At 39.5% G+C, this 24,584-nt stretch overlaps 1 protein-coding gene across 26 annotated transcripts in view; it reads left to right on the plus strand.

The window, feature by feature from the left end:
- The window catches only part of CDC42BPA (CDC42 binding protein kinase alpha), a 343,482-nt gene that overhangs the window by 178,068 nt on the left and 140,830 nt on the right, over positions 1 to 24,584 (plus strand). For all 26 annotated transcript variants that reach the window (XR_016219088.1, XR_016219086.1, XR_016219087.1 and 23 more), the window contains 3 exons: positions 221 to 300; positions 3,097 to 3,263; positions 8,757 to 8,879. Coding sequence is in view for 23 of the 26 variants with exons in the window: in XM_051820822.3 (XP_051676782.1) it covers positions 221 to 300; positions 3,097 to 3,263; positions 8,757 to 8,879 (370 nt within the window). In the remaining 3 variants the exon portion in view is untranslated. The remainder of the gene's footprint in view (positions 1 to 220; positions 301 to 3,096; positions 3,264 to 8,756; positions 8,880 to 24,584) is intronic.

The raw sequence follows: 24,584 nt of genomic DNA on the forward strand, positions 1-24,584 counted from the left end.
AATTGTGACGGTATACTCTATGTCAGACTTTCAATCTTAATTTTCATTTTGTTAGAATTTTACGGTAACAATATTCTTTTAATTCATTTAAATATCTGTACCAGATATCATTATTTCTAAGTTAAACAGTCATATATTTCTTATTGATAATTTAATGTTTGTAGCCCAGCTTTCAGGTGGAAGCTGTATATTTCTTACCAGATATTTTTCCTTTCTCTAGGAAACAATGCCCCCACCAACACATACTGCATTTTCTGGCCACCACCTGCCGTTTGTTGGTTTTACATATACTAGTAGCTGGTAAGTTTGAAAAGTTAATATAATTTGGACAATTTAAAGCAGTCTAAAGTGAATTGAAATGTTAAAAATGTAATGTGTGAGAGAGTCTTGTAAATTAAATACCTAAAAAACTAAAATGAACCTTTGGCCATTAAAAAATGATATTACAAAATGAATGGAACACATAACATCTTAAATCATTTTGGAGGAGAAAGAATAGGATAAATGGAGAACTCAGAATGTAACCCTTAGCATGGGGCAGTAATTAGAAGAGCCCTAATGCTATTGAATAAATACTCTGTTAGTGTCAAGCACCAGAACTTTCAACTCATTAGTCCTACCATTGTTTCACTGTCAGTCACTACACATGTATCTTCCATTTCCTCCTTACCCAGTTGAAATTCCATTATAATGATTATAATTACTCCTTGTGTGCTACTTCAATTCCCTTGGCTGTCTCTTATTCTAATTGTTTTTGCTAAGTCAACATGCATTGTTAAAACTTAATTTTCTGCCAGTTCCTGTGCAGTTCAGAGTGATTAGAGCAAATATTCTAGAACTATTCTCTGTAGTCTTCACATTCATGATTATTGAACTCAGGTATCTCTTATTGCTGCCTGGAAAATATACATTAATGTATTTACTCTTCCTTTTGACCCTGGTAGCTATTTCATACGTTATACTTGCCTCAGAAGTATCTGTCATCCGCCCTGTCCGCTCCCAATTTTGGGTCCTCTTTGAGAGGACTGAAGCAAGCAGCAGCAGATAAGCTTCCATGAGCTTTCATTACATTTCCCATGTATACATCTGTATTCTAGTATGTTGTCATCTTTTCATGAATAACCGTGCAGGCTTCTAGCTAAGGCCAGACCCATCTCCTACTGCCTAGTCAAGTGCATTGCTTGCTTTTATATCATGAGCTTTTCCCCTTTCTGTGTCATCTGCATTGTCAAATCCTTTCAGTTTACAAACATGCAGTTCATTATCTCATGTTAAAGCAAAATATATCATCTCTCTGGATCTTTTCCTTCATCTGTTACCAATCATTCTCTGGTGTACATTAGAGCAAAGTTACTTGAAACTGTTGACTCTGTTTTGTCCATTTTTTGAAAATGCTATTCTTTGTTACTTCCATTCCTTTCAGGTCTGTGTCAATTCATGCAAACTGCTTTTATTGATGTAACCTTTGATCTCCATATTGCTAAATCTAATGCTTACTTCTCAGTCCTAGTCTTAGTTATTTGCTTATTTTAGTCTTACTTGCCACATCTGTATAACATTAAAAAAGCTTTCCTTTCTTAGCTTCTAGGGCACTTTCCTGATTTTCCTCTTTGTTTCTGGGCACTCCTTCTCAGTCTCCATACCACTTTCCTCCTTATCTCTCTGATTTCTGAATATCAGAGTGCTCTGTGACTCAGTCTTTTGATTTCTCTTTCCCATCTGTACTCTCTGATGTTCTCCCAGGTATTTGCAGATGACTCTCAAATGTGTATTTCCAGCTGGGCTCTCACTCTTGATCCTTCTATTTGAAATCAATTTAAGCCACATACTTAATGTGTTTGTAACTTTGTTTCTTAAACTTTTCTGAATCTGTCCAAATGATACTATTAAATGATAAGTCAGAACATACCACTTCCCTGATCAAGACCGATCTCACCCATCCCCCAATTCCAGTGGCTTCATTTCTTAACTCCAAACCAAAGTTCTTAGAAGATGTTACACAACTGGCTCAAATTTATCTTGCAGACTTTGTTTCCTTCTGCTCTTTCCCTTGCATATGCCACTACATCCACATAAGCCTTCTCTTTGGCTCATGAACATACCAGACATATGCCTCAGGGATATTGTACTTCTTTTCAATATGTCTGTAATGCTTTTCCTCCTGATAGTTGCTTGCTGGTCCCTCCTTATGCTTACTTGGATTTTCTGAAGATACTTTCACAGTGACAACTTTCCTAACCATTTTTATCAACTTAGTACTTCATTTCTCCATTTCCTCTAACTCCACTGCTTCTAACCCTTTATCATAGATGGAGTATTTCATTTGTTTATCTGATTTATTTATGTCTCTGTCGTTAGATTGAAAGTTCTGTAGGGGTAAGGTTTTTTTGCCTGTTTTGTTTAGTGCTATTATGTCCAGTACCTCACATTTTCAATTCAGTTGTATTCCCTTAAAGAAAACCCCTGGTTCTGCATTCCAAATTCTGGTAAAAAGCATATGGGATTGGAACTTTAAAAATAATGTTTATTTGAAAGTCAGACACAGAGAGATCTCCCAACTTCTGATTTACTCCTCAAATGCCTACAACAGCCAGGGTGGGGCCAGGCCAGAGCCAGGAGCTAGGAACTCAATCTGTGTTTCTCACATGGGTGGCAGAGATCTAGCTACTTGAGCCGTGACCTAATTTCTCCCAGGGTGCCCATTAGTATAAAGCTAAAATTGAGAACAGAGCTCCGGCTCAAATCCAGGCACTCAGATGTGGGATGCTGGTGTCCCAAGCAACCCCGGTTGGTGTTTTCGATTTGCCGTTTCACTTAGATGGCTAAATTATTTTTAAACAACCAGTAGCCCTTTGGCAAACTTCACTGTGTTTGTGGTTACTTTTTAATAACTTTTCATTTTAAAAAATGCTTCTAAAAGTAGTTTATGGAGATTTTGCCCAAAAAAGTGTTTTTTTCAGTCATTCTAGATGGCTAACTGTAACTTGATATTCAAACACTTTTTTTAAATGAGCAATTTTAAAAAGCTCATCTTTTTACTTCAAACTTTTTATTACAATGTGAACCCATGGGTTTTTTGTTTTTTGTTTTCTTCAGCGTTCTTTCTGATCGGAGCTGCTTAAGAGTATCAGCTGGTTCCACCTCACTGGATCTTGATGCTAATGTTCAAAGAACTCTAGATAACAACTTAGCCACTGAAGCTTATGAAAGAAGAATTAAGCGCCTTGAACAAGAAAAACTTGAACTTAGTAGAAAACTTCAAGGTAAATATACTTGAAAAGGATATTTTATCATTTTGGATTGGACTCACAGTGTTGTGAACTGTTTATTACAAGCGGTTCTTTTATTCCAGAGAAATTATTTTATTAAGTAGCTAAAAAAAAAACTAATTGTAGAAATTTGTGCAGAACACAGTGATCATACAGTCAACAGTAAACAGCAACAAAATAGCATTTGCTTCCCCTGGGCCTCTATGTATGTATCTAAATGTGTGGGAATAAATACTCTAGAGAGAGGAATGGAACTACAAAGAAGAAAGTTACTGTTGTCACTCCAGTACTTGCTTAACACTTGAATTACTTTTTATTTCATATTTGCTCAGTCCTTAATAATTTTAGTTCTATCAAAATGTCTGCTTAACAATTTTTTACAGGCATAGTATTGGTGATTTTAAAATGCATGTAGGTGATGGTTTAAGATTCTTAGTTTCTTGTTTATTTACCTTCAGTGATCCTATTCTCCATATTACCTCATTCATAAGATTATGTTTTGAGATCAAAATATCTAAAACCTTCATTGATCTTAGTTTCAAGCAAAGTCTCTATAACCTACTGCTGATGATTTCTAGTGAACTCTCTGGTGCTTTTAACCCATCAACAGCATTTGACCCAGCTGACCATTTCTTCCTTATGATAATTCCCTTGTTTTTATTTGGGTTGCTTTCCTTTCCTGGTTTCCCTTTTCTTCATAAGCTAGTGCTTCTCGGTCATCTTTGCTAATATCTCCGTAAGTATTTTACTTGTGAATGGTAGACTACTCTAGAATATTCCATACTTAACAGTTGCTCAGAGTTAAAACCTCACAGCCATCCTTAAACTTGTACATTTTCTCATATCCCCATGTCTGATGAATCAACAAAATAAGGTCAGCTCTACCACTGCAATTGATCCAGAATCTGATTATCACTCACAGTGGGCTTCTAACTCCATTTCATACCACCATCAACTCTTACCTATAATTACAATAACTTAATTCGTTTCCCTATTTTTTTCTTTTCTCCCACTAACTCCTTCTTTTATATATTTTTTTCACCCAATATAAGAGGCAGATAATCCTGTTAAAACACAAGTTAGATAACTTTACTTACTTATCTCCACACCCAATAACTTCCTATGTTATTCACACTAATAACCAAAAATTTCAGTGCAGCAGCTGGGACTTGAACTGGTGCCCATATGGGATGCCAGCACTGTAGGCAGCGGCTTGACCTGCTATGCCACAGTGCAGGGAGACTTGGATGAGGTTCCTGGCTCCTGGCTTCAGCCTGGCTCAGCCCAGTCATTGTGGCCATTTGGGGAGTGAACCAGTGGGTGGAGGATCTCTCTGTCTCTGTCTCTCTCTGTAGCTCTGCCTTTCAAATAAATAAAATACTTTTAAAAAAAGAAAGAAAAGACTTTTTGAGGAGACACACAATAAATAAAATACAAAAGTAGGGTCATCAATGTAGATAAAGAAGGTAGGGGATATATTAGATTTTTGACAAGAAAAAGAAAATATATGAAACAGACAATTTAGAGAATAGAGTTCAGAACTATCTTAGGATTATCAAACATTACCAAACTATTTAAGGTTAATGATCGTGAACTTAAAAGATTTTTTTTTAATTTGAAAAGCAGAGTGACAGCAGAGGGAACAATAGGGAGTAAAGGGTGGAGTTGAAAGAGAGAAGGAGAGAGATCTGATTCCTCCCCAATGGCTGCAAAGGCTGAGGCTAATCCAAGCTAAAGCCAGGAGCCCAGAACTCTTATCTTTTTTTTTTTTTTTTTTTTTTTTGACAGGCAGAGTGGACAGTGAGAGAGAGAGACAGAGAGAAAGGTCTTCCTTTTTGCCGTTGGTTCACCCTCCAATGGCCGCCACGGCCGGCGCGCTGCGGCCGGCGCACCGCGCTGATCCGATGGCAGGAGCCAGGAGCCAGGTGCTTCTCCTGGTCTCCCATGGGGTGCAGGGTCCAAGCACCTGGGCCATCCTCCACTGCACTCCCTGGCCACAGCAGAGAGCTGGCCTGGAAGAGGGGCAACCGGGACAGAATCCGGCGCCCCGACCGGGACTAGAACCCGGTGTGCCGGCGCCGCTAGGCAGAGGATTAGCCTAGTGAGCCGTGGCACCGGCCCAGAACTCTTATCTTGATCTCTCCTGGGTGGCAGAGGCCCAAGCATTTGGGCCATCTTCCACTCCCCAGGTGTATTAACAGGGAGCTGGATCAAAAATAGAGCAGCTCGAACTCAACTCCAGTATGGAATGCCAACATCTCAAGCTGTGACTTAATCCACTGTGCGACAACAGTGGCCCTAATCATGAAATTTAAATGTGGGGTGTGTATATGACACAGTGGTTAAGCTACCACGTGAAACAACTGTTTTCCCTATCAGAGTGCCTAATTTGAGCTGTGGCTACTCTGCCTCCTATCCAGCATCCTGGTCATGCACACCTACAAGAGCATCAACTCATGGCTCAAGTACTTGGGTCCCTGGCATGCACATGGGAGACTCAAGAGTTCCAGGCTCCTAGCTCTGGTCTTGGCCCAGCTGTTGATATTGTGGATATTTGGGGAGGGAACCAGCAGATGGAGGTTATCTCTATCTCTTGTTCTCTTTGTCTCTCTTCCTTTCAAATAAAATAGGTATTTTCTTCAGCCACTTTCATCTTCTACATTGCTATTACAAAGGAAGAGGAGAGTAGAATGTAGCCAAGATTGTGGCTTTCTTGGCTAAGTTCAGTGAAGGAGAATAGGACAAGATATTGAAGGTTTACACAAAGCAGTGATTGCCCAAAGAATATAACTTGAGTAAGTAAGGCAGAAAGACAGAAAACTAGAAAGTGTTAGGAACAGTGGATTGGCACTCTGGGTGGTATGAAGAGTTGTTGAGGAGTCTTATCTGTAATAAAATGGTATAAGTTTAGAGGTATGATTTTGTAGATTGTAGTTACTGATCACCACAAAGCATACATTAGGATTTCACAATCAATTGGTTAACTATAAACATTTGGTGCAGGATAATTCTTTGATGTGAGAGATAGTTTCACATTCTGTTAAATATTGATCATTCCTTGTCCCTGACACTAAATGCCTGTAGCAATCTCCTAGCACTGTAAATAACACCCCTTCTCTCATCCCCTCTCCATAAGGTGGTGGTACCACCTGCAGTTGAGAACCACTAGTCTAGGGCCAGTTAATTTAGTGGTTAGATTGGGGCTGCATGTATGCAAATCCCTTTTTTTTTTTTTTAAGATGTATTTATTTATTTGAAAGCTTGGGTTAGAGAGAGAGCTCTTTCATCTGTTGGCTCACTCCCCTGAAGAAATCCACTGGGGGGCTTCTAAGGTTTTAATTTCTTCTTAAATGAGAGCCCTTAATGAAAGAAAATCAGGGCCGGCGCCGTGGCTCAATAGGCTAATCCTCCGCCTTGCGGCGCCGGCACACCGGGTTCTAGTCCCGGTCGGGGCGCCGGATTCTGTCCCAGTTGCCCTTCTTCCAGGCCAGCTCTCTGCTATGGCCCGGGAGTACAGTGGAGGATGACCCAAGTGCTTGGGCCCTGCACCCCGTGGGAGACCAGGATAAGCACCTAGCTCCTGCCTTCGGATCAGCGTGGTGCGCTGGCCGTAGCGCACTGGACGCGGCAGCCAATGGAGGGTGAACCAACGACTAAAGGAAGCCCTTTCTCTCTCTCTCTCTCACTGTCCACTCTGCCTGTCCAAAAAAAAAAAAAAAAATCAGTCTTCTATTTTGGTCTCTGGATGTGTGTAGACAAGAAGTTTGGAACTTTGGTAACACTGTGGAATCATATAAAGAAAGCCTAAGAACAGAGAAATTATCTCAATATTTGGACTGAAACCATCTACCTCTAAATCCTTATGTAGGAAATTATATTGTTTAAGAATATTAGTTCTAACAGGGCCTGGTTATATTGGAAACTAATTCCTAACCAATGCTGACAATATAGAGTGGAACTTTCAGGATTAATTTACAGTCAATTACAGTTTTGACCTAGTTCACCTTGCCTATGCATGCTGTTGTTTGATACTAGGATGTTGTTCACACTCAAGTCGAAAAGAGTAGCTGATAAAAACCAGCTAGTATTTGCAATAGAGATGTATGTGTCTGAGAAGCCAGAGTTAGATGCTGTGTTGATTTTGATCAAGAGTCACAAAAATTAATAAAAGGAGTAGTAAAGGGCAGAGAACAATAGGCAAAATTCTCTTCAAGTAGAGAATAAGGAAGACAAATGAATAACTATAATCAACAGGAAGTGAATGTTTCAGCAGACCTAGGGATTTTAGCTAGGTTTTAAGGAGCAAGGATGCCTGTTTCACTGTATGCCATGCAGAAGGTGAGGTATCAGCAGAAAGATACCTTCTATTATTCTATTGGATATTTTTATATCTCCCCATTTTCCAGTCCCAATTTAGATTGCTTTAAAAAATAAAAATAAAATTTTCCAAATAATAACTATCAAAGGGATAAATCTTTGGCATGTTTTGAACCGAAAGAAGAAATGTATGAGATACTGGATGTAGATGATCATGATCTGGTAAACAATGTAGTATACCTTATATCTTTAATTTAAGTTAACTAGTATTTACTAACAACCACGCCTATAAAGATCATCACATACATACACAGGAATACTTCAAAAAGTTAAGGAATTAATGGTAATGGAATTAAAAGGTAAGTTTACTTTGGGGCAAAGAATTTTTGAAATCCATACCTGTGTATACACACACACATATACAATACTGATTTTCATTTTCAAAAAGAATTGCAGTAAGGAAAACATTAGCAATTTTTGCCCCCTCCATAAATGGCAGAAAATTATTTTAAGACAAAGGTTAGTAGTTTTATTTATGACATAAAATGGATTTAGTTTTCCTTTTTCCTATATCTTTTCATGGTATCTGGGAATAAGCCTTAGTAGAGTTTCTTTAATAAATGTTTCTTTAAAAGTACCCTTTTATCTTCTGATTAGGACTCCTGAATAAATTAATAGTCTATTGTAACTAAGTATTTCAGTTAAATTTGTGAACCAGAGTCATTTGCAAATGTGCTTCAAATTTCATACTTAATATTTGGAATGCTAGCATTCTATATATTACATATTAATATGTTTAAGTCTATTCACCTGATTCAATTCCTAAAAGAGTATTTGATGTACAAATGTGTTATCGCATTGTGATGTTTCCTACTAGGACTAAAAGAAGTTGAATAGTTGATTGGCTGGCAGAGTAAACCAAACATTTTTTAAACTAAAAATCTTACATAGTAGCGTGGAGTTTTGTCATATATATCTATTATAATTTCAATTCGCACAATGGAATTTTTGTGACTTAATTTTAATGTTCCTTCAATCCTTTTGATGATGCATAGATTTTTCTGGTATATGGAAATGTATAAAGATTTTTCTATAACAAAATATACTACATTAGTTTGAAGTTGTAGTTTATGATATTTTTCATTCTGTCTTTTATTCTTTATTTTAAAGAGTCAACACAGACTGTCCAGGCGCTTCAGTATTCAACTGTTGATGGTCCATTAACAGCAAGCAAAGATTTAGAAATAAAAAATTTAAAGGAAGAAATTGAAAAACTAAGGAAACAAGTAACAGGTAAATTTCTGTGACTCACTGTTAATTCAATTTAGTACATTTTTAAAGAATAGTTTATTCACAAAGCATCTATTGATTACCTATTTGTGTTATGTGATGTGAGGTATATGCTAATAAGGGAAATGCAAAGAATATTGTGATTTCTGCTTTCAGGAAGCTCATGTTTTGGTCTGGTCAGCAGATGAACAGAGATAGGCATTAAAACGTATTTGAAAAGGCTGTGAGGAGAAATACACTAAGATATATGGGAAGTACAGGAGAAGAACACTTAACCCAGACTAAAAAGGAGCAAGTGTGACTTTTTTAGAAGTGTGGCGTTTAGTTTGGGATATTGAATTGGAATTTATCTGGCAAGCCACATATATGAATGGGGAAAAGATGTTCAGATTGAAGAGGGATACACACACACAAACACACACATATCAAGATTATACAACATTTATTTCCTTTTTTTTAAATTCATTTACCTATTTATTTTGAAAGGCAGAGAGAGAGAGAGCAATCTTCCATCTGCTGGTTAACTCCTCAAGTTGCTGCAGTAACTGAGGCTGGGCCAGGCTGAAGCCAGGAGCCAGGAGCCTTTTCTGGGTCTCTCACCTGGCTGTAGGGGCTCAAGTACTTGGGTCATATTCCACTGCTTTCCCAGGCATGTTATCAGGAAGCTGGATCAGAAGTGAAGCATCTGGAGCTTGAACTAGCAGAGCTGTGCCGATCTGAAGACAGGAGCCAGGAGCTTCTTTTGGGTTCCCCACATGGGTATAGGGGCCCAAGGACTTGGGCCATCTTCCACTGCTTTCCCAGGCCATGGCAGAGAGCTGGATCATAAGTGGAGCAGTCGGGACTCCAACCAGTGCCGATGTGGGATGCCAGCACTACAGGCAGTGGCTTTACTCACTACACTATAGCATTGGCCCCTGAAACTTTATTTCTAAAAAATTAGATTAGGAAGATGATAAGCTGAGTCATTTATTTTGCTTTGATACCAACAACATGTTAAGAGTGGAACTGTTAGGGTTGTATGACACTAAAAATGCAGTGGAACACAAGATGAGCTAGGATGGCCATTGATTTATCTTCAGAAGAAGTAATATAGATTTGGAAAATTGATAAGCTTGTTGCAAATCTAATTTTTTTATAATACAATGTGACTGAATCTTAGTATCTTTTAAAATCTTATTTTAAAATTAAAAACTGCAGGGCCGGCGCCGCGGCTCACTAGGCTAATCCTCCGCCTAGCGGCGCCGGCACACCGGGTTCTAGTCCTGGTCGGGGCGCCAGATTCTGTCCCGGTTGCCCCTCTTCCAGGCCAGCTCTCTGCTGTGGCCCGGGAGTGCAGTGGAGGATGGCCCAGGTGCTTGGACCCTGCACCCCATGGGAGACCAGGAAAAGCACCTGGCTCCTGGCTCCTGCCATCGGATCAGCGCGGTGCGCCGGCCGCAGCGCGCCAGCCGCGGCGGCCATTGGAGAGTGAACCAACGGCAAAGGAAGACCTTTCTCTCTGTCTCTCTCTCTCACTGTCCACTCTGCCTGTCAAAAAAAAAAAAAAAAAAAAAATTAAAAACTGCAGCAGTAATGTGGTTTGCACAATAATTGTGTCTTTGTTGCCTCCATGTCATAGCTAACTTTTTTTTGAGTTTTGAACAAATTTACTATTGAATAACAAATTACGTATTAAATTTCTGATGGAAAATGTGATTTGTGTTTTGGGTTTCCTGCATTGTTAACATTTCATATTTTCAACTAGGCATGAAAAATGAGATATGACCATTCTGTGTTTTTTTTTTTTTTGAAAGGGGAAAGGTAATTTTATTAGCTTGATTTTGCCTGTCAGCATCATCTCATTTCTGCTCTTAATTTTTTTTAAATTTCTTTAAAAATATAATTCATTTGTATTACTTGTACATTTTTGCGAGGTACCCAACAATAATTGAGTACATGCATACAGCATAAACTGATCAAACAATTAGCATTTCTTTCTTTTCTTTTTTTTTGAATATAGTTACTCTTCTCACCATACCCGCCTTCCCACCCATACTCCCACCGCTCCTCCACCTCTTCCCCCTATCCCCTTGCTAGTCCCATTCTCCATTAAGATTCATTTTCAATTAATTTTGTACACAGAAGACCAACTCTATATTAAGATTTCAACTATTTGAAATAACACATACACACACACACAGACACACACAACTGTAGTTTTACAGTTAACTCTCACAATACAACTAACTGAGGGGAGAGGTCCTGCGTGGGGAGTTAGTGCACAGTGACCCCTGCTGTTACTTTAACAATTAACACTCTTATGTATGATGTCAGTTACCACTGGAGGCTTTTGTCATGAATGTAACTAACTTTTTAAATTCTGAAACATTTTACTCTCATTTACAGAGTGAGTACTGCTCTGACAATAACCAAAGGAAACCTGTGTTGCTGTCTAACTCACTATATGTAGAATAATAACTTCATTTTTAAAGTTTCAAATAGCATTGCAATTTCAGTTATGCTGCTCATAAATTCATTGTTAATAAATTACTTTTTTATGTTTATTGTCTGCTCTGTAGCATTGTGGAATTTACTTGCTCTGGAGGATTTGGGTTTTTGCTGTTTTAAAATAGATATCTTCTAGTATGCTACTCTCTGTCTTTTTTTATTCTGTTTTTTGCAATTATGTATTTATTTGAGTGGCACAGAGACACAGAAAAAAACAGAGTTCTCCCCTCTGCTAGTTCACTGCCCACAGTGGCCTCAAGCTGGGCCAGGCCAGCTCTGGGAGCTAGGAACCTAATATAAGTCTTCCTCTCTCAGGGGTAGCAGGGATCCAATTACTTGAGCCATTACCTGCTGTCTCCCAGGGTATGCATTAGCAGGAAGTTGGAATCAGGAGCCAGGACTTGAACCCCAGACCTCCAGCAAGGGATGTGGTTGTCCTAACCTGGTTTCTTAACCACTGTGCCAAACAGCAGCCCCTGAAGTTTGCTTTTTTTGTGTGAAATGATATCATCTGCAAATAAGAAGTTTTATTTTTGCCATTCTGATGAAAATGCTTTTTATTTCCTTTTCTTGCCTTAGTATACTGGATAGAACTTGATGCACTTCATTGAAGAGAGTGTTAAAAAGAGCATCCTGGCTGGCGCCGCGGATCAGTAGGCTAATCCTCTGCTTGCGGCGTCGGCACCCCGGGTTCTAGTCCCAGTCAGGGCACCGGATTCTGTCCTGGTTGCCCCTCTTCCAGTCCAGCTCTCTACTATGGCCCGGGAGTGCAGTGGAGGATGGCCCAAGTCCTTGGGCCCTGCACCCACATGGGAGACAGGAGTAACACCTGGCTCCTGGCTTCGGATCAGTGCGGTGCGCCGGCCGTGGCAGCCATTGGAGGGTGAACCAACGGTAAAGGAAGACCTTTCTCTCTCTCTCTCTCACGGTCCACTCTGCCTATCAAAAAAAAAAAAAAAAAAAAAAAAAAAGGAGCATCCTAACTTTTCTATCTTAGGGGAAAAGCAGTATGTATAATATCAGCTTTAGATTAAGCGGAGATGTTCTTTATCAAGATAAGTTTCCCTGTATTCCTATATGTCTGAAGGTTTTTATCATGCGTGAGTGTTGAATTTTGTCAAAGGCTTTTTCTGCATCAGTTGAAACAAATGTGATTTTCCCCCCCATTTTTAAAGATTTATTTATTTATTTGAGAGTTACAGAGAGAGAGTGAGAGATATGGATCCTCCATCCATTGTCTCATTCCCCAGATGGCCATAATGGCCATGGCTTAGCCAGGCTGAAGCCAGGAGCCAGGAGCCAGGAGCCAAGAGCTTCATCTGGGTCTCACATGTAGGTGACAGGGGCCCAAGCACTTGGGCCATCTCCTGCTGCTTTTCCCAGGCCATGGGCAGGGAGCTGGATTGTAAGTGGAGCAGCAGATGCTCAAACTCATGCCGAAAAGGAATGCCATTGTCTCAGATGGTTGCTTTACCTACTATACCGGCCCTGATTTATTTTTTTTTCTTTAATTCAGCTGTTAATATGATAGATTACATTGGTTGATTTTCAAATATTGAAACAACCATACATTCCTGGAATAAACTTCACTTATTCATGGTATATAATTATTTTTATATATTGCTGAATTCCATTACTTTTCATTTTGTTTATGGTGTTTGCATTTATATGAGAAATATTTGTGGGCTTTCTTTTGCTTTTGATACTTTCTTTGTCCTTATTTTGTTTAAATCAGGGAACTGTTACCTTAAGAGGGAACTCTTCCCTGCTATTCTTTCCACAAGAAATTGCGCAGAATAGGTGTTCATCCATTCTTCTTTAAACATTTTATAGGACTCTGCAATGAAGCTATCTGGGCTTGGAGATTTCTTTTGTGATAGTTTTCAAATTATGAATTCAATTTCCTTAATAGGACGAGTTACAATATTTCATTGTGGGCGAGTTGTGGTAGTTTATGATTTTTGAAGAATTAGTATGACTGGTCTTAGTTTGTTAACCTTATGTGTGTAGAGTTCCTCACAGTGTTCCCTTATTATTCATAATTCAGTGTTAACAGTTTGGTACCTGTAGGATTTGTAGGGATGTTTAATTCCTGATATTGGTGTGTTCTATCTCTGTCTCTGTCTCTGTGTTTCTGTCTCCACTTTGTTGATTTTTTCCGAGAAACAACATTTTTGCTTAATTGATATTTTTCTCTATTTTTCCATTTTCAGTTAACATTGAGTTCTGTTCTTTACAAGTATTTTTCCTGTTCACTTGCTGGTTCACTACCCAAATGCCTGCAACAGCCAGAGCTGGCCAATCTGAAGCCAGGAACCAAGAGCTTCTTCTGGGTCTCCCATGAAGGATCAAGGGCCCGAGGACTTGGGTCATTTTCTACTGCTTTCCCAGGTGCACTAGCAGAGAGCTGGTTGGGAAGTAGAGCAGCCAGGTCTCGAACTGGTGCCCATATGGGATGCTGGCACTGCAGGCAACGGCATAGCCCCAGCCCCTGAAGAACTTATTATTTTCTTTTTCTTATCTATTTCTAGTTTGATTCTACTGTGATTGGAGAATATCCTCTGTATGATTTTGGCTCTTTTCAATTTGTTGAGGTTTTTTGATGTCCAGAATATGGTCTATTTTGGTATATGTTCCCATGGTACTTGATAAGAATATGTATTCTGTTATTCTGGGGTGGGCTGTTTTATAAGCATTGATAAGATCCTGTTGTTGTGGAGGTTTTTTGTATTCTTGCTGTTTTTCTAATTCTATTCATTTTTGAGAGAAGTGTATTAAAGTTTCTAGTTATAATTGGATTTTTCTTTTCTGTTAACTTTTTCTTTTCATATTTTTCAGCTATGTTAGTTATATACACTCTTGGGATTACTATATCTATTTGGTGGATTGAACTTTTTAGCATTGTATCTTTGGTTTTCTGTTTATTGTCATTTTCTTTTTGTGAAGTCTATCTGATGTTAATATAGGGACTCCTATTTTCTTTCGATTAGTGTTTGCTTATTATATATTGTCCTTTCAACATCCGTAAATGATCCTCTTTAGTTTCTGCTAGGAATATTTAGTTGTGTCCTGTCTTCTGTTTTTAAATTTTCTGCATTTTATTAAACTTTATGTTTTAGCATCTTTTATCATAGTTGTAGACTGAAAGTTTTTTAACTTGTTTTAAATTTTGATTATAGTTCATACATTTTAGTGTTCAGCTTTTTGAAGATTTTAAAATAAAATTAGACATTTCCAGTAATCATTATGTTCCATTTGCATGTGAAGAAAGCTTTCAAAGAGTTGAATATTCTCCCCTTTTAGTCTCCATATTTAATGTAATTTTATTACTATTAATTTTATTGATGTACTTCTCAAGAAAAATTTTTTAACTATATGTACAATTCCATGATGTCTGCTTTAGTCACAATCGGATTTGAAAATTAGCTTTGATTTTGTTAAATTGGAAATTTATCAATGTGTGTGGTTTGATTGAATGTATTGAAGCCTAAAATAATTATGTAAGTAGAATTTTTGAGGTTAACTTTACATAATATGTAAAAACTTTTTTAAAGCTTTTTTATTTTTTATATATATATATATATATATATATATATATATATTGACAGGCAGAGTGGACAGTGAGAAAGAGACAGAGAGAAAGGTCTTCCTTTTGCCGTTGGTTCACCCACCAATGGGCGCCGCCGCCGGCGCACTGCGCTGATCCGAAGCCAGGAGCCAGGTGCTTCTCCTGGTCTCCCATGCGGGTGCACGGCCCAAGAACTTGGACCATCCTCCACTGCACTCCCGGGCCATAGTAGAGAGCTGGACTGGAAGAGGGGCAACCGGGACAGAATTGGGCGCCCCGATCAGGACTAGAACCCGGGGTGCCAGTGCCGCAGGCGGAGGATTAGCCTATTGAGCCGTGGCGCCGGTCTATATTATTTTTGACAGGCAGAGTTAGACAGTGAGAGATAGAGACACAAAGAGAAAGGTCTTCCTTTTTCCATTGATTCACCCCCAAAGTGGCTGCTACGGCTGGCGCATTGCGGCTGGTGTGCTGTGCTGATCCAAACCCAGGAGCCAGGTGCCTCCTCCTGGTCTCCCATGCGGGTGCAGGGCCCAAGGACTTGGGCCATCCTCCACTGCCCTCCCGGGCCACAGCAGAGAGCTGGACTGGAAGAGGAGCAACCGGGACAGAATCCGGCACCCTGACCGGGACTAGAACTCTGGATGCCGGCACCGCAGGCGGAGGATTAGCCTAGTGAGCCGTGGCGCAGGCCTAAAGATTTATTTTATGTATTTGAAAGAGTTATAGAGAGAGGTGGAGACAAAGAGAGAGATCTTTCATCCACTGGTTCAGTCCACAAATGGCTGCAATGGCCTGAGGTGAGCAAGTACCAGGAGTTTCTTGCACGTCTCTCATGTGGATGCAGGGGCCCAAGGATGTGGCCATCCTTCACTGCTTTCCCAGCTACATTAGTAGGAAACTGAAGCAGCTGGGACTCAAACTGGTGCCCATGTGGGATGCAGGCACTGTAGGCTGGGGCTTCAACCTGCTGCACCACAGTGCTGGCTCCACAATTCACTATTTTGAAATGTGCAGTTCAGTGGCAATTCACTGTATTTACAATGTTGGGCGACCATTACTTCTATGTAGTTAAAAAATAAATCCACGTATCCATTAGGCAGTCACTTCTCATTTCCTGTTCCCTATAGCCCCTGACGACCTCAAATCTACTTTCTTTTACTGTGGCATTACCTATTGTGTATATTTCATATAAATGGACTTGTGTGATTTATTTTCTTTTGTGTCTTCTTTCACTTATGTTTTTGAGGTTTATCCACATTATATTATTTGAGTACTTCATTTGTTTTTATTTCAGTCATCCTGGTGTATGTGAAGTGGTATGCCACTGTAGGTTTAAAAAAATTTATTTTGAGAGGCAGAGATGGATAGGTAGTTAAGTAGATAGAGACAGACTTTCAGAGGTTGCTCTCATACATTGAGTTATTCCTCACATTTTTCAGGCTGGGCTGAAAAGCCAAGCATACATTGCGATCTCCACATAATGTGAGGAACACAATTACTTGAGACATTTATTACCAGTGCCTCCCAGTGTCTACATTGGCAGGGAGCTGGAGTCAAGAACAGGGCTGAGAATCAGATGCCCCAGGAACTCTGATATGGGACATGAATGTCTTCACTACTAGGCTAAACACCTACTCCTTCTCATTGTGGTTTTGATTTGCATTTCCCTGATGACTCATGATATACTTTTTGGCCATTTATATTGCATGATGCTTATAAATACACTCTTAATTGGCATACTTAGAGCATAATATGTAATGTAATTATCAGTATATAATTAATGTCTGTAATGAACTGATTATTAATTGAAATTATTTGTGTTAGCGTTTGTATCACCTGTCAAAAAAAAAGAATTAAATATTTATATAACCCTACCATACAACCCAGCCATCCCACTCCTTGGAACTTACCCAAAGGAAATTAAATTGGCAAATAAAAGAGCTGTCTGCACCTCAATGTTTATTGCAGCTGAATTCACAATAGCTAAGATGTGGAATCAACCTAAATGCCCATCAACAGAAGACTGGATAAAGAAATTATGGGATATGTATTCTATAGAATACTATATAGCAGTAAAAAAAATGAAATCAGGTCATTTGCAACAGAATGGAGGAATCTGGAAAACATCATGCTGAATGAAATAAGCCAGTTCCAAAGGGACAATATCATATGTTCTCCCTGATTGGTGACAACTGAGCACCTAAAAGGAAACCTGTTGAAGTGAATTGAACACTATGAGAAACAATGACTTGATTAGCCCTTGTCCTGATTGTCGAGGAACAACTTACTATTTTATTCCTTTTAGTATTTTTTTGTTTTACCTAATACCATTGGGTGAACTCTTTAATTAACACACAATTATTCTTAGGCATTTAAATTTAACTGAAATGTAATCCCTATTAAATATAAAAGTGGGAATGAGAGAGGGAGGAGATGTACAGTTCGGCACATGCTCACTCGGACTTACCCCTAATGGCAGAGTTAGAAACGTGCAAGGGGATTCCAATTCAATCTCATCAAGGTAGAATGTTCCAATGCCATCTCACTAGTCAAAGGGATCAGTTCCAGTTGATCATAATGATAGGATTAAGTGTCAAAGGGATCACATAAACAAGACTAGTGTCTGCTAATAGTAACTGGTAGAATTAAAAAGGAGAGACCAATCCAACATGGGAAGCGGGATACACAGCAGACCCATAGAATGGCAGATGCCCTAAACAGCACTCTGGCCTCAGAATCAAGCCCTTAAGGCATTTGGATCTGGCTAAAAAGCCCATGAGAGTTTCTCAGGCATGGAAAGCCAAGACACTGTGGCAAAAACAAACAAAAAACAAACTCTGAGATCCCAATGGATCCCAGGCCATCAAAGAAGGAGGTACCTTTCTCTGAAGGGAGGAGAGAACTTCCACTTTGACTATGACCTTGTCTAACTAAGATGGGAGTTGGCAAACTCAGTTAGCTTCCATAGCCTTGGCAGCTCATGACAAGAGCTTCAGGTGATTACTGATGCCATAAATAAGATTGTCAATTGTTAAATCAACAATGGGAGTCACTGTGCACTTACTTCTCATGTAGGATCTCTGTCCTTAATGTGTTGTACTATGTGAATTAATGGTAAAGCTACTACTCAAACAGTACTCTATACTTTGTGTGGGTGCAAATGTTGAAGTCTTAGTAAATACTAAATCGATCTTCTGTATATAAAGATAATTGAAAATGAATCTTGATGAAGAATGGGATGAGAGAGGGAGATGGGATGGTTGCTGGTGGGATGAAGGTTATGGGGGGAAAAAGCCATTATAATCCTAAAGTTGTACTTTTGCTTTAGTTTTATTTAGTTAATGGTATGTATTGCCATGGATTTCTTTGAGTTTTATATTGTTTGTGATTTTTTCATCTTGAATTTGTAAGTTTATGTCTTGTCAAATTAGGGAAGTTTTTCTTTCTTTCTTTCTTTTTTTTTTTTTTTTTTTTTTTGATTATTTTATTTATTTGAAAGAGTTAGAGAAGGGGAGAGAGAGAGAAATCTTCCATCCACTGGTTCACTCCCCAAATGGCTGCAACAACTGCAGCTAGGCAAGACCAAAGCTAGGAGTCAGGAGCTTCTTCTGGGTCTCCCACGTGGGTGCAGGGTCCTAAGGAGTTGGGACATCCTCTGCTGCTTTCCCAGGTGCATTAGCAAGGAGCTGGATCAGAAGTAGAGCAGCCAGGACTCAAACTGGCATTCATATGGTATGCCAGTGCTCCAGGCTGTGGCTTAACCTGCTGTGCCACAGTGCCAGCCCAGCCCCCCGTTCAGTTTTTATGCTGTGTTTTTCTCTTTTGTTCATATTTGTTAATTTATTGTGTTACATCTTGCAAATCACTTATTCCACCCTGTGATCCCTCCCTTGTGTTATTGAGCCCAGCTCCTGAATTTTAAATTTCAGGTAATGCTATTATTAGTATATAAACTTTATATTAACTGTTTCTTTGCTGATACTTTGTTTCTTTCAGGCTTTCTGTTTCCTTTTTTTTCCATTTATGTTCATAATTGCTCATTTAAGCAGTTTTATCTTGGTTACTTTAATGTCTTTGTCAGATAATTCTAACATCTCTGTTATCTTGGTGTTTTATATCTGTTTATTTGCCTTTCTCCTTCAAGTTGATGTTTTCCTGGTTCTTGTTAGGGTGAGTGATTTTCAGTTGAAAACTTTGGATCTTACTTAAACCATGTTAGCTGGCTTTTCCTGATACCACTCCAGCAATAGAATGGAAATTGTTGCTTTAATACTGTTAATTTGAGGTAAAAATCTCATTTTCTCATGACACTTAACCTCCACATTCATTTTTTGGTTGGCATGGGTAGATGTGGAGACAGTGTTTTCTATAATGTCTAACTTCAGTAGAATTGTTATTTTCTAAGGAATTTTCTTTCTTGCTCCCAAACAGGCTAGTTAGTACCCCTTTCTTGGTTCTTTGGCTAGAAAAAACAGGCTTCTGTTGGAGCTTTTTTTCTTTATACCTGTTAACATTTCTAGCATATAAAAACCACCAACCAACAAATAAAAAGAAAAAAACCAGAAAATTTCAGCACTGTGTCATTCCTTAGGTTTCCATGTCCTAATTTTGCTGTTCACATTTCATCGTCCTTTCATGTTTGTATCATTTATATGATGTCCAAAGGTTTCATTTGCAGTTTAATAGGAAGAATATGAAATATATTCATTCCATATTCTCAGAACTAGACGTCTCCAGAGTACACATTTGTTGTGTAGATCTGCTTATGTCACAGCTTCAGTATACTTTAGTATCTTCAGTCAGTGCACATTGTCTCTGATAAAATAAAAATTTCTTGGCCGGCGCCGTGGCTCACTAGGCTAATCCTCTGCCTTGCGGCGCCGGCACACCGGGTTCTAGTCCCGGTTGGGGCACCGGATTCTGTCCCGGTTGCCTCTCTTCCAGTCCAGCTCTCTGCTGTGGCCAGGGAGTGCAGTGGAGGATGGCCCAAGTCCTTGGGCACTGCATCCCATGGGAGACCAGGATAAGTACCTGGCTCCTGCCATCGGATTGGTGCAGTGTGCCGGCCGCAGCGCTCTGGCTGTGGCGGCCATTGGAGGGTGAACCAACGGCAAAGGAAGAACTTGTTCTCTCTGTCTGTCTCTCACTGTCCACTCTGCCTGTCAAAAAATAAATAAATAAATAAATTAAAAAAAATTTTCTTAATGTTGATTATAAGAGCCTTCATTGTTTTTCATGTATTTGCTTTTCCAACTTTATCTCTGGTTGCTGCTCAACCACTGAATCCTGCCTTATTGAATGATTTTCATTCCACTAATACTCCTCCAGGTTCTTCATGTATTTTTTTGGTGATGTTTTCCTTCTTTATCCCTTCTTTTTCCCTCCCTCTCCTCTTTTTTTCTCTCCCTCCCTTCTTTGCCTTCCTTATTTCATCTATCTATCTATCTATCTATCTGTCTATCTACTTACACTTGTTTGCATTTTGGAAACATTCTTTGCCTGCCAAACTTCTACTTATCTATTGATACATACTTTTGTTTGAGTATTGCCCTCTTCTAACCTTACTATTGACCGCAAGCTTCTTGAAAACAGGGCTTTTGAATGTTTTATTCATTGATATGTTCCAAGTGTCTAGAATAGTATACCTGGCTCGTTAAAACCCTAAATGAATATTTGTTAATGAATGAATGGACAGAAAGATGAAATGTTACTTGTTTGAAACCTTCCCTTTCCTAAGGTATCTCCCTACAGGATTGGTTTTGTTTTTTTTTTTTTTTTTTTGTGGTACAATTCCCAATACATTTTCATCCCTTTCTTATAAATAAAGGCCCTAGGAAAGTCACACTGTCTTGGGAAATCAGTGACCATACAACTTTTTGTTGATTGTGGTTTTTACCTTTATTTTATTCCTCCATCTACCTAAATTGATTGTTTGTAGGACTGCTCTTTATTTGTTATTTTTTCTTTTTTTTCTTTTTTTTTTTTTTTCCTTGACAGGCAGAGTGGACAGTGAGAGAGAGACAGAGAGAAAGGTCTTCCTTTGCCATTGGTTCACCCTCCAATGGCCGCCGTGGCTGGTGCGCTGTGGCCGGCGCACCGCGCTGATCCGATGGCAGGAGCCAGGTGCTTCTCCTGGTCTCCCATGGGGTGCAGGGCCCAAGGACTTGGGCCATCCTCCACTGCACTCCCTGGCCACAGCAGAGAGCTGGCCTGGAAGAGGGGCAACCGGGACAGAATCCGGCACCCTGACCGGGACTAGAACGCGGTGTGCCAGCACCGCAAGGCGGAGGATTAGCCTAATGAGCCGCGGCGCCTTTATTTGTTATTTTTTCGTTGTTCACCAAGGTTCAATAGGATTAGTAGAAATAATGTTGAGAGAAAGGTCAAATCTTCTTGTTTAGTAGTTTTACTTTTCCTGGTTCTTGTTTACCAGTTTTACGCTAGATTCAGCCATGTGCTAGGTTTCATTTAATCTCTTCAGTATCATTCATTCATTCATAATTGATTTTACCTTTTAAAATTTTTGATAAAATAAATGCAACAAAGAATTAATATTTTAACAACTTTTAAGTATATAATTTACTGGTATGAAGCACATAAACATTGTTGTGCAGTCATTACCACCATCAATTTCCAGAAGTTTTTCTGCATCCCAAATTGAAACTTTGCACTCATTAAACAATTAACTTGTTACTCCATCCTCCTAACCTTTGAAAACTACTATATTTCTTTGTATCGTTATGAATTTGAGTATTGTAGGAACATCAAGTAAGTGAAATCATACTTACTCTCATGAGTGGCTTACTCCAGTCAGTATCATGTCTTCAGGGTACATCCCTGTTGTGGCATGTGTCAGAATTTTACACCTTTTTAAGGATGAGCATTGTTACAATGTATTTAGATAATACATCGTGTTCATTCATCCGTCCATGTATACTTGTGAATAGTGCTGCTGTAAACATGGATGCACAAATACCTGTTCAAGTACCTGCTTTCTCTGAGTGTGTACCTAGAAGTGAAATTGTTGGATCATATGTTAATTCTGTGTTGAATATTTTGAAGAATCAACATGCCCTTTTCCACAGCAGCTGCACAGTTTTAAATTTCCATTAGGAATGTTCATTCATTATTTATTTATCACATAAACAAATTTTTTTTTGAGTTTCTACTCTGTCCCCAAAACGACGTTAGATTTTAAAGGCAGGATAGTGAAGTTGAAGATAAAAGCTGTCTCATTCGTCATTAGACCCAAGCTATTTTAAATATCTTGACATTGGAGCTGGAGATAAAACATAGACTTCCAAGGGATAGATACTTTTAATCTCCATATTCTTTGAGATAATTTTTGAGCAGTCTTTGTGTAAAAAAATACCTGCTATTCATGACTTTCTATATAGCATTTCCTTACTTTCCAGTGTTTAAAAATTCTTTTGAGGGGCCAAAACTGTGGCACAGCAGGTTAACTCCCTGGCTTGAAACACCAGCATCCCATATGGGCACCAGTTCTAGTCTCGGCTGCTCCACTTCCCTTCCAGCTTTCTGGTATGGCCTGGGAAAGCAGTAGAAGATGGCCCATGTGCTTGGGCCTCTGCACCCACGTGGGAGATCCGGAAGGGGCTCCTGGCTCCCGGCTCCTGGCTTCGGATCGGCACAGCTCCAACCTTTGTGGCCAATTGGGGAGTGAACCATCGGATGGAGGACCTGTCTTTCTCTCTCTCTCTGCCTCTCCTCTCTCTGTAACTCTGACTTTCGAATAAATAAATCTTTAAAATTTTTTTTGAAAATGTAATAGATTTATAACTATTTACAACTTTAATGTCTGCTTTCCTAATCATATTCTGATCTTGATTATAAGGATAGAGTTTGTTTTCTATTTTCCTAGTCCCAAGCTCAATGCATGGTACTATGTAACAGTCAGTATATTTAGGTTTTGAGTATCTACAGACAAAACTTCATACCCTCATTTAGTATTTTTATATGAAAACAGCTTATTTTTTCTGAATTAAAATTTGTTTTTTAGGGTGTGTGTGTGTGTGTGTGTGTGTTTAACCCCCATTCTTTTTTTGCTTTTGGGGCTGAGCATCTGTGCCTCTATGTATGGGTATATGGTCTCTCCTTGGGCATGCATTTCCCACTGCCCTGCCTCCCCCTCAGTCCCTTAGAGAGGTCAGACATAAAGGATCCTCCTTTATTGTAATTTCCCCTATTGTAATTAGAAGTAATGTCTCTTCACATCTCCAAAGCATTATGAGTTGTTTAAAGTAAGAATATAATGGGGAAGCTATGCAGCTCTTACTCTTTTGGGTCGGGAGATGCTCCGATTGCTCCACCAACGCCCTCTAGTCCATTCTTAACCCCTTTCCAATTTACTGGTGTTACACTTTAAGTATTGCATTAATCATGGCCCTATTTGTGAGCTTTGCTCAATTCTTATGGCATATATAACATGCCACATAGTCATTATTTGAATTTTCTGCTATATTTAATGATTCAAAGTGTTATTCTTGTCCTAATTTACCTACTTTAATACAGTTTTTTTTGAAACTCATATACCTCACAGTGTAAAGAAAATCATATTATGTGTATTATGCCTTCGTTATATTCTCATTACTAACAAATTGAATTTCAGAGTTCTTTTAAAGTTAATTAATTAATTTATTTTTGACAGGCAGAGTTAGACAGTAAGAGAGAGAAAGGTCTTTCTTTTCCGTTGGTTCACCCCACAAGTGGCCACTATGGCTGCGTCCTACACCAATCCAAAGCCAGGAACAGCCAGATGCTTCCTCCAGGTCTCCCATGCAGATGCAGGGCCCAAGGACCTAGGCCATCCTCCACTGCACTCCCGGGCCACAGCAGAGAGCTGGACTGGAAGAGGAGCAACCAGGACTAGAACCTGGGATGCCGGCGCCACAGGTGGAGGATTAGCCAAGTGAGCTGTGGCGCCAGCCCACAGTTTTAATAGTAGCTATAAGTTAAGAACCAGTTAGTTGGTATGAGCTAACCCACTTTTCTATTTGTTTACTAAAACTAGTTTCTAATAACTTCATCTAAATGTTCTAATTATGTTGCATGAAGTATTTTTAATAGTGTTAGATGTGGATTTCTTTGAGAATTTTAGTTCAGTTTGATGTTGTAATGGAAGTAAGAGTTTCTCTGCTTTACCCATTTTACAGTAGTTGACTGAAATGCAAAGCATTCTGGATTTTTCCATTTACAGGGCAGGTGCTGTGGCACAACAGGTAAAGCCACTGTCTGCAGAGCTGGCATAGCATATGGATACTGCTTCAAGTGCTGACTGTTCCAATTCTGATCCAGCTCTCTGCTAATGTGCCTGACAAAGCAATAGAAGATGGCCCAAGTGTTTGGGCCTTGGCACCCTTCTAGGAGACCCAGAAAAAGCCCCTGGGTACTGGCTTCAGCCTGACCAAGTCTTGGCCATTGTGGCCATTTGGGGAGTGAACTAGCAGATGGAAGGCCGGCGCCGCGGCTCACTAGGCTAATCCTCCGCCTTGCGGCGCCGGCACACCGGGTTCTAGTCCCGGTCGGGGCACCGGATTCTGTCCCGGTTGCCCCTCTTCCAGGCCAGCTCTCTGCTGTGGCCCGGGAGTGCAGTGGAGGATGGCCCAAGTGCTTGGGCCCTGCACCCC

Source organism: Oryctolagus cuniculus, chromosome 13 (assembly GCF_051225735.1).
Source record: "Oryctolagus cuniculus isolate XC-2025 breed Fujian yellow rabbit chromosome 13, ASM5122573v1, whole genome shotgun sequence".
NCBI classification, from domain to species: domain Eukaryota; kingdom Metazoa; phylum Chordata; class Mammalia; order Lagomorpha; family Leporidae; genus Oryctolagus; species Oryctolagus cuniculus.